General features: G+C 34.6%; 1 protein-coding gene across 1 annotated transcript in view; it reads right to left on the bottom strand.

Moving 5' to 3' along the window:
* Gpc5 (glypican 5) overlaps window positions 1–13884 on the bottom strand; it is a 601303-nt gene that overhangs the window by 547848 nt on the left and 39571 nt on the right. Inside the window, exon 2 of the mRNA XM_076872261.1 lies at window positions 1187–1348. Within this exon, the coding sequence (XP_076728376.1) occupies window positions 1187–1348 (162 nt within the window). The remainder of the gene's footprint in view (window positions 1–1186; window positions 1349–13884) is intronic.

The following is a 13884-nucleotide window of genomic DNA, read 5'->3' as shown; positions in this document are numbered from 1 at the left end:
ACATTCTAAACCATCTTAACACAATGTAAAATTAATAGCATCTTAAAATCTAACATTTTAACATTTATATAAAAATATCATCAATTCATCATGTACTACATTTAACTCAACTTAAATTTTATTCTGATTTATTGCATTTATTTTATTTAGTAAGTATGGCTTTAAAAATTAATCAGCTATGTGTGCAAACAAAGCAAATTATTTAAATACATTGACATTAATATACTTATTAAAAAGGAATATTAACAGAAGTTATATCCTATGTTGAACAAAAGCAATAAATTTGTTTGAAAAGCAATGTAATATAGATATTTTCATTCTAGTCATATACAGAGTAGCTAATGCTTTATAAAAGGGAAAAAATAAATTAAGCTATTTTATTGTAGCAATAAGAAATTTTTATGGAAGAGATGACTAAAATAAGAAAAATAGCATGTATTTTTCATTTCGTTCCTTAATTTTATAACTCATTAATTTTATTTCTGAACATATTGTTTGAGATATAGTTGAGTTGTGGTCTTAGCTGACCCTTAAACATCCAATTAATATTCCCCAGTTGATTATTTACCAGGCCTACCTGCCTGCACTTTGATATACTTAACTGATATTCTCATGAAAACCACATAAAGGGATGGGGTTGTAACTTAGTGATAGAGTGCTTGCCTAGCATTCATGAGGCACTGGGTTCGATTCTCAGCACCACATACAAACAAATAAAATAACAACTAAAATTTTTTTAAAAAAAAACACATGAAGGTTCAGGGGAAAACTCAGACAAATAAAATATTTCTTCAAATCATGTTTTTAAAAATTTACCTATAACTACCCAGATAAAAGCAATGAGATTTTATGCTGTAGACATTTTTCATGAAACTTAATAATTATGTATGTTCACACTTAAGTAAACCATGGGTCAGAATACTGGAGAACCCAAAATAACCCTATAAATTTAGAATTGTGTTTAACGACAACTTTAGTAATATAACTGTTTCTCTAGTCCAACTCAAAAATATGCCCAAGATAACCTCCAAAACAAATTATAAAGGTTAGAAAAAGATAAAACTTCACTTTATTCCAAAATAATATGCAAATATAAGGAAATATACCTAGTCACATTTACCATTATCACTAAAATAGGCAAATTACACAGAACTGGTCCTTAGTTCCAAAGCTCAAGCACATTTACCTTGAAAAGCAGCTGCATTTCGAGATATTAGCAGCTTTAATGTAGAGGTGGATGCTTGAAGCACCTGCTGCAGATCTTGGCGAGCTGCAATTTGGTATCTCTCCTCCATCTTCCTTGTGCAACATGTTGGATTTTTAGATATGCAAACCTGAAGATCAGGTCCTGAAACATATATAAGATTTTCCAGAATGACCATCTATCCATTAAAAAAATATTATATGTTATATGTCATGCATTATAAGTCCTACATACAAGGGGTTCATATTTTTTATTAAATTATTCAGTTATTGTAATTTGTTATACATGATGGCAGAATGCAATTCATTTCATATTACACACAGCGAGCACAATTTTTCAAGACACTGGTTGTATACAAAGTATTTTCACACCATTCGTGTCTTATATATGTACTTAGGGTAATGATATCTAACTCATTCCACCATCATTCTTACTCCCTTGCCCCCTCCCTTCCCTGTACCCTATCTAAATTTCCTCCATTCCTCCCATGCTCCCCCCACCATTGCCATTATGAGTCAGCATCCTTATTTCAGGCCTTTGGTTTTTCAGGATTGGCTTACTTCATTTAGGGTGATATTTTTCAACTCCATCCGTTTACCTGAAAATGCCATGATTTTATTCTCTTTTAATGCTGAGTAATGTTCCATTGTGTATATATGCCAAAGTTTCCCTATCCATTCATCTACTGAAGGGTATCTGGGTTGGTTCCACAATGTAGCTATTGTGAATTGTGCCGCAATAAACACTGATATGGCTGTATCCCTGTAGTATACTATTTTTAAGTCCTTGGGGAAGTGGTTAATATTCTATGTGAAACTACTTACTGTAAGAAAAATTCTCTATCCTCCATTAATACAACCATGAAAAAAAATTCCAAACCACTAACTCTTTGCTCAATAATTTAAATTCTTGATCCAATATTAATTATGTCTACTCAATATGTGGCAAATTAACTACTACATAAGCAATAGATCAGAAAGAGTTAATTTTTGCTTATTTTATCAATTTGGCCAAACTTATTTAGACTAAATATGTAATAGAAAATCATACAGGCTAAAATGGTTTTCTTCATGAGGAAGTGAAATCAAATTTTGTGCATCAAATAAAGGTCAAAGAACATCATCTGATTTCTCAACTCCCATGATGCTTGTGCTTCTTGAGGAATAAAATATCCTCTGCAATAAAATGACAGTAGATTGAAATCCCCTGTGGGCCCAAATCCAAGATCCAAGACTCTACTCACTATATATCTGTCTAGAGGCAATTCCTACCATTAAATCACTTTTTGGTTGTATAATCATACTTAGAAAACCCAGCGAGGATGAATGTTACATTAAATGTAAAGTTATTACACATACAGAAGACTTGTACTTAAAAAATAATTTTCTAACATGATGAATAATTCTCATTCTGGATAGAGATGCTAAGAAAGCACCTGAATACACAGCACATGTGGTAGAAGACAAAGAGGAAAAGGTATGACACAGGGGACAGTTAGCCTCTAAAGAGGGAACCAACCCCTAATGGAACACCACAAAGTGCAGGCACCCCAAGCCTACAAGTTGTTTTCTAATGCTCCTGACAAGTTTATTTACAAGCCCTGAAACAGTTACTCCCTAATTTCAGAACAGGAAGAAGTGCTGTGGCCCTTGGTGTCTGGGGAGTCTCTCAGCTCCCACATTAGCTCTGCATAGACTGATTTTAGATCAGCGAAAGTAAAATATGCCTGTGCACGCACACAAATGCATACATGTGACAGCCTTCACACTGTTCAAGCTCTTCCTATTTCTTCACACAGTCAGCCTCAGGTTTTACATTTCCAAAAGTTGGTTCTGGATAAGATCAAAACATTTGAAATCACTCTGAGCTTCCTGCCAACATAAGACACCAACATTTCTAATAATTTCAGCTTTGGTTTGTTGAAGATAGACAACAACTGACAGCATTTGAGCATTTTACAAAGGCTAAGAAGCATAAAATATTTATAAGTGTCACAGTAGGTAACATGTTGGCAATTGTTTTTCATTTATCTTACCTAAAGTTATACAAAAGCTAATTCTATTTCAAATAGTAAAATTGATTGAAAGAAACAAAGCTATCTTCTCAGTTTTATTCCTAAATGGAAGGATTGAGGAATTAGCATTCAGAGAAGAGCAACAATAGAGACTGGGGAAAAGAACCAAATGAATAAATAGTGAAGTGTACAAATCTATTTAGTGTACGAATAACTACTAGGGGATTTTAAAATAATAATAACAATAATAATGTCTCACTGCAAATATGCCTACTGAGGTCAAATATCTAACACTGTTTGGCTAGATTATATTCCAGAACATGGTCTATAAAGGATCCCTGAGTTGTGTCCCTTCTTGCCACTCCCTCTCCAGAAACAGAGGCCTTAGTACTCTTCCTTTCACAGAAAGTCCCATTTCAGTTTCTCATATTCACCATGCCACAGAGTCATTCCCCAATACTTTCTTCTATCTGGGGCACTCTTGTCCACCTATGTTCCCCCACACATGCATCAAACACCTACCATCTCCTAGTTCATTACTATCCATTTTTCTTAAGATCCCCACTCTGTCTTCCCTAGAGAAACTTTCTGTAAACTCCCAGTTAACACAAGTCCAGATAACATGATATTAGGGCCACATATCTCTCCACTGCACACGTCATATTTGTACTTTTATATTCTTTCAGGTGATTCTAGTTAATTTGTTCCCTCACCAATACTTTAAGTTCCAATCAGGGAATCATTTTGCTTGCTTTTATATTCTAGTTGCACAGAACATTGCCTAATACATGCTAAACACTCAATAATGCATATGTATTATTAATTTAATCATCACTATGATATTACTGCCTCATTTACACATGAGGAGATGAACACCTAAAGAGGCTATCCAGTGTCAGGGTTGGGTACAATGTAGCTCAATGGTGCTTGCCTAGCATGCAAAAGGACCTGGGTTCAATCCTCAATACTGCAAAAGAAAAGAAGAAGGAAATGGATAAGGAAAAGGAAAAATGAAAAATGGCCAGTGTCGCACACGGATAGATTACAAAATGGTAGAGCTGGTGTTTAGGAAACAGGCAAACTAACTCAGAAGAACTATGTTCTTCACCATTATTCCACAAGAGGAAAGTAAGTCTTAAATCTATAAATGGATTGTTTATAGACATAACTAGCCATCTCCTATTCCTGTTCTGAAAGAAGGCATCTGTTTAGTAAGTTGCAAGAAAATAAATTTTAGGTTAGGAACTATCCAAGGAGATTTATCAAAATAAAATAGACTAAAATACAAAGCTATAGACTTGCCATTTGCTTCTTTGCCCAATTTTAAGTGGTAGAAAATACATTAGAAAGATGCAACAAATTGCCTCTACTGCTATCCTAAATGTCATGTAGGAGAAAAACCATTATGCCTCAGCAACTCTGAGTAAGCAAACATAGCAATTTAGACCACTTAGCCAAAGTACATTCCTCAAGTTGATGAGGGTCTGCACTGATTAATTCAGACTTTCATTTAGAATCTTAGAAGTTTGTAGTGACAAGATAAAACTAAATTCCAAACCAAATCAGAGCTATAGCACCATAACTAGGCACAATACTTACCTATTAGGCATGATATTTTTCATTAATATCACCTACAAGATATGCTTAAATAACTTAGAATTGGGGTGCCAGTAGAGAAGGAAAAGAGTTGGCAAAAAAAATTCCAGTTTCCTTTGTTCCTTCCTGTATCAGTCCAAGAGACAGACAAGATGGACTAAACAAGATCCTCAGGGAAAGGAGCATGTCTTATTTGTTTCTAGAATAAGCACAAAGGACATAAGATGCTTGTTGATTTAAAAAAAAAAAAAAAAAGGCCCAGACTGCAGTTTTCCTGTTGTGAGTAAAACAGGCATCATAAGAAAGCAAAGCTAGAATTAACCCAAAACATACCGCATGGCAATAAGAGATATTTTTTAAAAGATTTCAAAGCTTGGCTTTGAGAAACATGGCATAATTTCAGGATGATATGAAACAGTGAGAGTGCCCACGCTCTAAGGCAGCTGTCAAGTTTCTGAACAATAAAATCAAACTTTGCAAGAAATACTAAAAACAAAATAAAATAGTGTTCCTCCAGTCAGAAGCCTTCAACCAAAATCATTGGTGCTTTCTGGATTTCTTACCTAGAAGCAGCAGTATTGTTTAATAACTACTCCTTTCTGTTCTCCAGCATATGAAACCTGAAGCCATCTACCTGCTGGTGTGTTTTAAAAGTAGGAACATTTTAACAGGGAGGCATTCTGAAAAGACGGCGGCAAGGGCAGCATGGTTTTCACTAGCTCCAAATCCTCATATAAAACCAGACAGAACTACAAAACAAATCCACAATAAGCTACTACAAAACTAGTTAACGTGATAGCAATATCCCCCCAAAACTTCAAAATGCAAACAGAATGGAACAGACCAGCAATAGTCACAATATCTTCACAGTATCAGTATTTGGACAAGAGGGGAAAGAAGGAAGCAATGAAGGAATGTCTGAAGGACCTGAGAACAGGAGAAACCCAAAGTATTGAATAGAATTCACAGGAAGGCAGAGCAGACTGATTTGGGAATAGCAGTGGGGCTGGAAGAATTCTGCCCTCTCAATTAATAAATGTGTGTGATGGATCAATAATAGAAACAAATAAGTGAACAAGGGGCAACAAGTCTCCCTTCCAAGACAGATCCTACACAGAAGAGAAACTTCTAGAAGTGGAAACAGAATTCAACAGAGCAGGGAATAAACAGACATAGAAAAAGAAGGTCTAGACCAAAGCAGAAAGGGAAACAAATGCAGGAAATGCCAGGAAACAAGCGACCATGTTTTTGAATGCCAAATGAAAACATCAGAAGAGGAAATCCAGTAAAGTTAGAACAGCTATTCTGAAGCACGTCTCAACTGAAATGTTCAGAAAAACCAACTTCACATAAAACAAACAACAACAAATATTGGGGTCAAATCTCACACAGAGTCATAATAAAAAAGAGAAGAATAGAATAACATCCCTACACAGAAAGAAAACATGCCAATGAAAGACATACAACAAAAGACATCAGATAGAAACTTAGCTACACTATTCAAAACAAACCAAAAGATAACAACACAAGACATGAAAGAACTACATAAATCAGAATTGGAAAAATCAGATAGGAGGTGATGGTATTCAGAAAAGAATTAAAGATGAAAAAAATTCTAAATGAAGACTGAACTAGAAGGAACAAAAGAGTCTATCACACAAGGGTAATGCCTCAAGAGGAAAAATAAGAATTCTGAAAAATCAAAAAGAACAAAAGGATTTGAAAGACAATTACAACTAATATTGAACAGAGGTACAAATAACATAAGTCCCTTAAGAAGAAAACAGGATAAATACTAAAAGCTGTATTTTAAAATAATTTAAATTTTCAATTTAATTGAAACAATTACAAGTTTAATATAGAATAAAAAAAGTAGCTGTGAAATACTCAAGTTCTATTCTCTACTTCTATACTATATCCTTGCAAATTAGAATTTTTAGTGTGAAAGAGAGACAGATATCATTAAGCGATTGGAAGAAGCTCTGTAATCTTAAACTTGAAAGTATCAATGTAAATCATGAAAAAAATTATCATTGAAAAGTTTATGTTTCCTAGCTTCATTAAAAAGGCCTAGAAAAAAATGACTAAGCAAATAGCAAAGGACATCCCTTGTGCCTTGTAACGGTCTTGTAATATTTTTTCTCTTCAAAAAGAAATCAGGGCTCCTTAAAGACATGGTTCATTTTAGAACAGAAGCAGGAAGTACATGAGATGACAGATACTAAAACATCTTACCCACCAGACAGCCAAGAAATTTTCGAATAACTACTAGACTCCAATCAAAATAACTAAGGAATTGCATTAGTCCACCAGGTTTACCATAACAAAATACCACAAACTTGTGGTTTAAGCCAAAGAAACTTATTTTCTCAGTTTTGGAGGCTGAGGTCCAAGATTAAGATACCAGCTGAAGAGTTGGTGTCTATCTGGCTTGCTGATGAGCTATCTTCTCTCTGTGTCTATCACATGAAACACTTCTGGTATCCCTTCTGTTTTTCATAAGGACAATAGTCACATTGGATTAGGGTCCTATCTTAATAATTTCACTTAACCATAATTATTCCCTTAAAGTCCCTATCTCCAAATACATTCATTTTGGGGGTCAGAGCTTTAACAGATGAGTCCAGCATGGTGACACACTCATATAATCCCAGAGACTCAGGAGGCTGAGACAGAAGGATCACAAGTTCAAGGCCAGCCTTGGCAATTTAATGAGACCCTATCTCAAAATAAAAATTAAAAATGACTGGGGGTGAAGCTCAGTTGTAGAGCACCCCTGGGTTAAATCCCCAGTATCACACACATACACAAAAAGAGCTTTAATAAATGAACTTTAAGATGACACAATTTAGTTCATAACAGAAGCCAACTTCAAAGGTTGTCAGTAGTCAATATGGGACAATTTGAGCTTCAATAATAATTTCAATGAAATGGAAACAACCCATGTGATTAAATGTAAATACTTACATTTAATTTTAAAATTTTATTTTAAAAAATAAGTTTATCACCTTCAAAAGATGAAAGAGAGATCAGTTATGCTAGAAACTAGTAAACAAAGAAGCAAATACTTATTCCACCTTTCAGATATAAACTGTACCCATAAGTACAAATAGTAGATTGGGGAAGCCTCACTTTATAATAAATGAAAGAGAAATAACAAAATTAGAATACCATATTTATTAAGCCCAAATGAATTAGTAGATATAGACATTAGCCAGCAATTGCTGCCAAAATCAGAGACAAAAAAAAAGAGACAATCAGAAATTAAGTGCCTCTCACAATCTTGCCAAATACCAACTAATGTCAACCCTGAATCTAATCCAGTCTTTGAATCCAGTTGCCAATTTGGAGGAAACATAACATACTAAGAAACATTTTTTTGCCTCACCATAAATATTCAACCAGCAATATATGGACTGAGAAACTGAAAGCCAAGTGGCTTAGATTCTCAAAAGATGTATCAAGAAGAGATCTATTTTAAAACATTTTTATTATAAAATAAAGTACAGATACAAGAAACCACACAAAACACATGTTTGGCTTAGTAAGTTATTGTAAGTTAAACACCCTTGTACCTGCCACCAAAGTCAAGAAGTTGAACTGTGACAGAGTCCCTTCACGAGTCCCATCCCAATCAGAAAATTGTCTTCCACCTTTAAGTAACCACTGTACTGAATTTTATAAATACTTCTTTGTCTTTCTCAAAATAGTTTAGTATGTTGTCCATTTTAAAAGAATATTTTATGCTATCTATATCTTTCCCTTTTTATTATAATCAAAAATATAACGGAAGACTTATCCTCTTAACAAATATCTAAGTGTGTTATACTATTGCTGTACAGAGATCTGTACAGCAGATCTCTGGAACTTTTTGTCTTACATGACTCTTGATATACTACTTATCTCTCCATCCCTTTATCTTCTTTTTTCTATGTAAAATAAAAAATACTCAAGTCTAGCACAGAATTATTAAGTGGCATTGAATCTGGTGAGAGAGAGCCAATTTCGTCTCCTGGAATTTCCTTTAAACGTTTCTTTCTCACTCACATACATGTAATTTAGATGAGACTGATCTCCACATAAGGATAGTTTATTGGCTAAAGCATTGTATCCTATCCTGTCAGCATAATGACTATGTGAGAAACAGCCAGTCACAAAAAAATAAATTCAAAGAGGTATTTGCTGAGATACCTAGGAGAACATAGTCCTCACTCTTCTGTAAGAACTGAATTTAAAGATCCAAGAATGAAAGCCTTGCCAATACCATAATCATTTTCCAGTTCTGAGTGAAGACTAGATCAATCATAGATTCTCCTATCATCTGCAATATAGAGAAATCTACCCAATACAATAATAGCATTGCCCAGAGTAATAACAGGTCAAACCATTCCATTTTCTTTTATAGTTTTCCAGAACTTTAAAGAGACTTTATACTAAATGGAGGGACAGATAACAGCTTTTGAATGCTGCTCAAGATCCCCATCCTGATGTGGAAACAAACTTTATTTGGCCAAGAAACAGGAAGGGTTCCACACATAGTAAGGCTGTGCTATCTTAAGCTAAAAGCCATTAACTCTGCACAAAACCATCAAAACCCTAGAGAATGAACTAAAGGGGAAAGATTCTGTGGAGGAATCAACATTTGAATGAAGGGGTCAGAGTAAGGGTAGTTTCTCATCTCTGTGGCTTTGGCCTGAGGACACTCCCTATATAAAGTTACTAAAATTCCAACAGAAACTAACAGTCTTTCTGGAATGAAGACCACAAAACTGAGCTCAGGGCAATCACAGCTGCTAGAAAGTGAGAACCAGAGAGTGAGAACCCCAAGTTCTGTGTAAACCTTACCCAAATCTCTGGTTGACCACACCTCACATATGAAGGTTTTGATGAGTGTGAAGGAAATGGATAAAGATTGTAGTTGTTGTTGGCCTAGGGTTGTGGCTCAGCGGTAGAGCGTTTGCCTAGCATTGGCTAGCTTGCCTAGTGACGCACTGTGTTCGATTCTCTGCACTGTATATAAATAGATACAATAAAGGTCCATTGACAATTAAAAAATATTTTTAAAAAAAAAAGATTGTAGTTGTTGCCCTAAGAGGCACAATTGGCAATTAGAGCACAAACCAGTTAAATTTCTCCTAGGAGGAACATATTAACACTCTTTGGAGGAATGTTATAGACTCCATAATCACAATAATATTACACTCATAGTATCCAAGAGACAATATAAAATTCCTGCACATATGAAGAATCAGATATATGGTTTAAATACTGAGGGTTTTGATAAGATCACCTTAAGAAAGAGTTTAGTTAATGAACTTTGGAGGGTTTCTCAATTTCAACACTACTGTAACTTGGGGCAAGAGAATTTTCAGGATGTTTATCAACATCCTGAACACCACCGATTTAAAGCCACTAGCAACACACACAAACACACAGAGTGATCATTAAAATATACATTCTAAATGCCTCCCTTGGGTATAATCACCAATGGTTAAAAACCACTGGCAAGACAAAGCCTAAGGATGCCAATGTGGATTAGAAAAGAGGAGGAATCTTTTAAAAGATCTTGAGGAGTGGCCAATGAAGTAGAAGGAAAAAGAATGGAGGTAAGGAAAGAAGTGCAGTTTCCTATACTTCACGGCCCTGGGTAAGTATTTTAAAAAAGGAGATCAATATTGTTTAGGGAAGTAGACACATGCAAGAAGTCTGAGATTTGTAAAGACCTGCAAGCATCTGGGCTACCATTTTGGTTGTTTCCTTAACTGTAACTGCACAGCTGCTTCATAAACCATCACAATTGCATTTGGGATCCTATACATTACAAGGAATAATGAAAAGGTCAGCTCACCTCACTGAAATCTGTTGTACTAAAAACTGTTTAACAATTTTAACACTCATCCCTTCCAATTTTAATATTCATTCTTTCTAACTTGCCACTCTTGATAAGAAGGGCTGCCCAAAATTCCCTAATATCACCTTGTGGATGGCTTTCTTGAACATTTGCATATGTGTGCTTACTCAATACTATTTCTCAACCAAATCTATAAGTTCCAACAGGATAAGGACCATCTTTGTTTTATTTCCAAGCATATTGTAAGTAACTGAAACAGTAACTGGCATAAAGGAGTTTCAATAAATTATTAGTCATCCTCTTTTTCCTAACTTGCACATAATTTCCTAAGAAATCTAGAAGGCAGTGCCTTGCCTCAAAATGAATGAAAAAGCTTTATGTGTGTGTGTGTGTGTGTGTGTGTGTGTGTGTGTGTGTGTGTTTTAAAGAAGATATTGCTGAAGACACCAAAAACTGATTCAATAAACCATTTGGAATAATGTTTGTGGTTACTGTATTTACATTTTTATAAATATTACTCATTTTAATGTATCACTATAATTTATAGATTCATCTTTTGTTTTAAAGACTAAGGCATTATTCTACAAATGTATGCATTGATATTATTCATTAAAATGAAAATAATTTCAAAGGAATATTGGGTATTTCAGTAACTATGAGTTTTTATAGTCTCAGATTCAATAAAAACATTCAGCACCCTACAAATTAAAAAAATAAGGTCAACACAATATTCACAGAATAACAATGTTGTCCTTCATGTATATAAATAGCATCATTGATCTTTCAATAGATACTGTGCTCAGAGTTTTTCCAGCAACAGACGATTAATGTTCACACAAAATGACAAACTTAAATCTTTTCTTTTATTACTAATAGCAAGAATTGCTAATATGAAAGCATATGTTCTCTGTCTAGAAACATAAAGAAAGTATGCTAAACAAAATGCTTTCTCAAACTTCAAGTCATGAATTTAGAGTTAACAGTTAAAACTCTGGGGGAGAAAAGGTACACACACACACACACATACACACACACACACAGCAGCAGCAGAATAGCTTGTACTTAAGGGATGAAAAAATGAATTTCAATCTTATCCCACACATTTTAAAAGAGGTACGAAATTTTTCTATTGCTTTTTAACCAATTCACTTATCTTTAGTATCCAACAATCTGCTACCTCAATAACCCACACCATTTCTCCAAATGAAACCATATCCATGTAACAAAGCTCCTCAAGGCAGAGCTAAAGCTGAGACTTTGAACTGGCACTTTAAATTAAATGTTATTTCTTGTTTTTCATGCATATATTTACTTTAACTGATGCATATGGATTGAAGACTTGCTGGAGTAGGGTTAGATGTGGGAAAGGGGATGAAAATTTTAACCATAAATGGAGCTCGAACCAAAATAACTTACTTAACTTCAATAGATAATGTCTTGGGTATCAGCCCACCTCATAATAAGCCCCATTTCCTCTGAGAACTGTTCTTTCAACACCCCTTCCTTGGGGGAGACACTTCCCTGCCACATTTGTGTCAAGTAACCTTACATTTCTGATTTGTTTGTTGAAGTAAAGTTGGATCTTTGATTCAAACAGAACCAATTGGATTCTTTCACCTGGGAATTTAGAATTATAACATAGATCTAACCTATTTGCAGTAGAGCTGTTTTATATATCATTTAAGAGTGAAATACCCCTGCTATTTCATCATAGAGACAAAGAAATCTCAAAAACAAAAAAGAAACCAAAACAAAGAAGCCCAAAGAAATAGACAGGAAATCATTAGATGAGGCTCCCCATAGTTCCTGTTTTAGTCCTTTTCTGAGGCTCAAGTATTTCCTATACTTTGGATCTCACCCAAAGGTTTACAGAAAAAAAATATTTTTTTGCACTAAATAGGCAAAATTAGCCTCAATTTATTGAATGAAATTGTCTAACACTAGTAAGAGGGTATTAGGAGAAGAGGGATTAAAAAAATTGTCTTCAATTTATTGAAATGAAATTGTCTAACACTAGTAAGAAGGTATTAGGAGAAGAGGGATTTAAAAAAACATCACACAGAAGGTTCTCTGAATAGCAGAGAGAAAACCCAGTCAAATAAGCCAAACCTAGAACCTATGTGTAGGAAGGCAGAGTGGTTTGGGATGCAGATAGTTACTGATACTTGAAACTGTCCCAATCCTAATTATCTGGATATTTCATGTCCCAAGAAATAAATCATATATTAAAATAAACTGCATCCTGACACTTCACCAGCTTTTCTGTAGGGAACTCCCACTACCATGTTTGTTTAACACAAATGACGTTAAAGGGAACTGTGTCATCCAGATATTTATGAATGAAAGTAAACAAAAATCCTATGCAAATTGAAAAATATAAAGGGTTTAATTTGATTCGGAACACTAAAAGTACAATTATAATTTTAAGCAATCTTTGATATAGCCGCTTCAACAGTTTCACAGAAGACCTGCCGCTCTGACTCTTCATTTTGATTCCTGTAGACTTTACCTCATCCTTAGTTTCCTTATAGAGAGCACACCAAGAAACTCTAGCCTCAGGTAGCAAAATGGCTGCTGTAATTCAGTCTACACCAAGAAGGAGAAGAGAGAATATATTGAAGGTAGTTCTAATAGAAAGACATAATGTATTTTTCAGAAGACTCAGCAAACTTCACATGTTATTGGCTCTGGCTAGTTTAAAAAACCTATACCTGAATGATGACTGTGGCCAAAATATGATGTATGTTGATTGGTTTAAGCTAAGTAGAAGGTCAAGGTTGAGTCAATCCAACTCAAAATCCATGTGTAAGAAATAGTAGCTCAGTTTCAAACCAAAAAATAGTATAGTGTTATGGATGATAGTGACTAGAAAATGGCCAGTGACCACTACAGGAGCAACTGACTTCTTACTTCATGAGAGAGTGCCAACTCCTATACCACTGTATAGTGGAATCCAAACTAATTAGTGGGTACACAAAACACACTTTGGAGTCCCTGAGGATACTTACTGACAATGGGGAAAGAGTTTCTACAAATTCCTACCAAGAAGCAGTTTTGTTTTGTTTTGAGTTTTTATTATAACACGGATCATTTTGTCAGCTTCATTCTCCTACCCAAATTGCTGGACAGAATTTAAAACAATAAACTTAGAAGCAACAATTCCATTTGAAATTTGAGCAAGCATTAATATCTACTAAATTAAACAACAAATATGAATTC

The sequence above is a fragment of the Callospermophilus lateralis genome, chromosome 12, assembly GCF_048772815.1.
Source record: "Callospermophilus lateralis isolate mCalLat2 chromosome 12, mCalLat2.hap1, whole genome shotgun sequence".
Taxonomy (NCBI): domain Eukaryota; kingdom Metazoa; phylum Chordata; class Mammalia; order Rodentia; family Sciuridae; genus Callospermophilus; species Callospermophilus lateralis.
The sequence above is the reverse complement of the archived record's forward strand: the minus strand, read 5'-3'. Positions and strand labels throughout refer to the sequence as shown.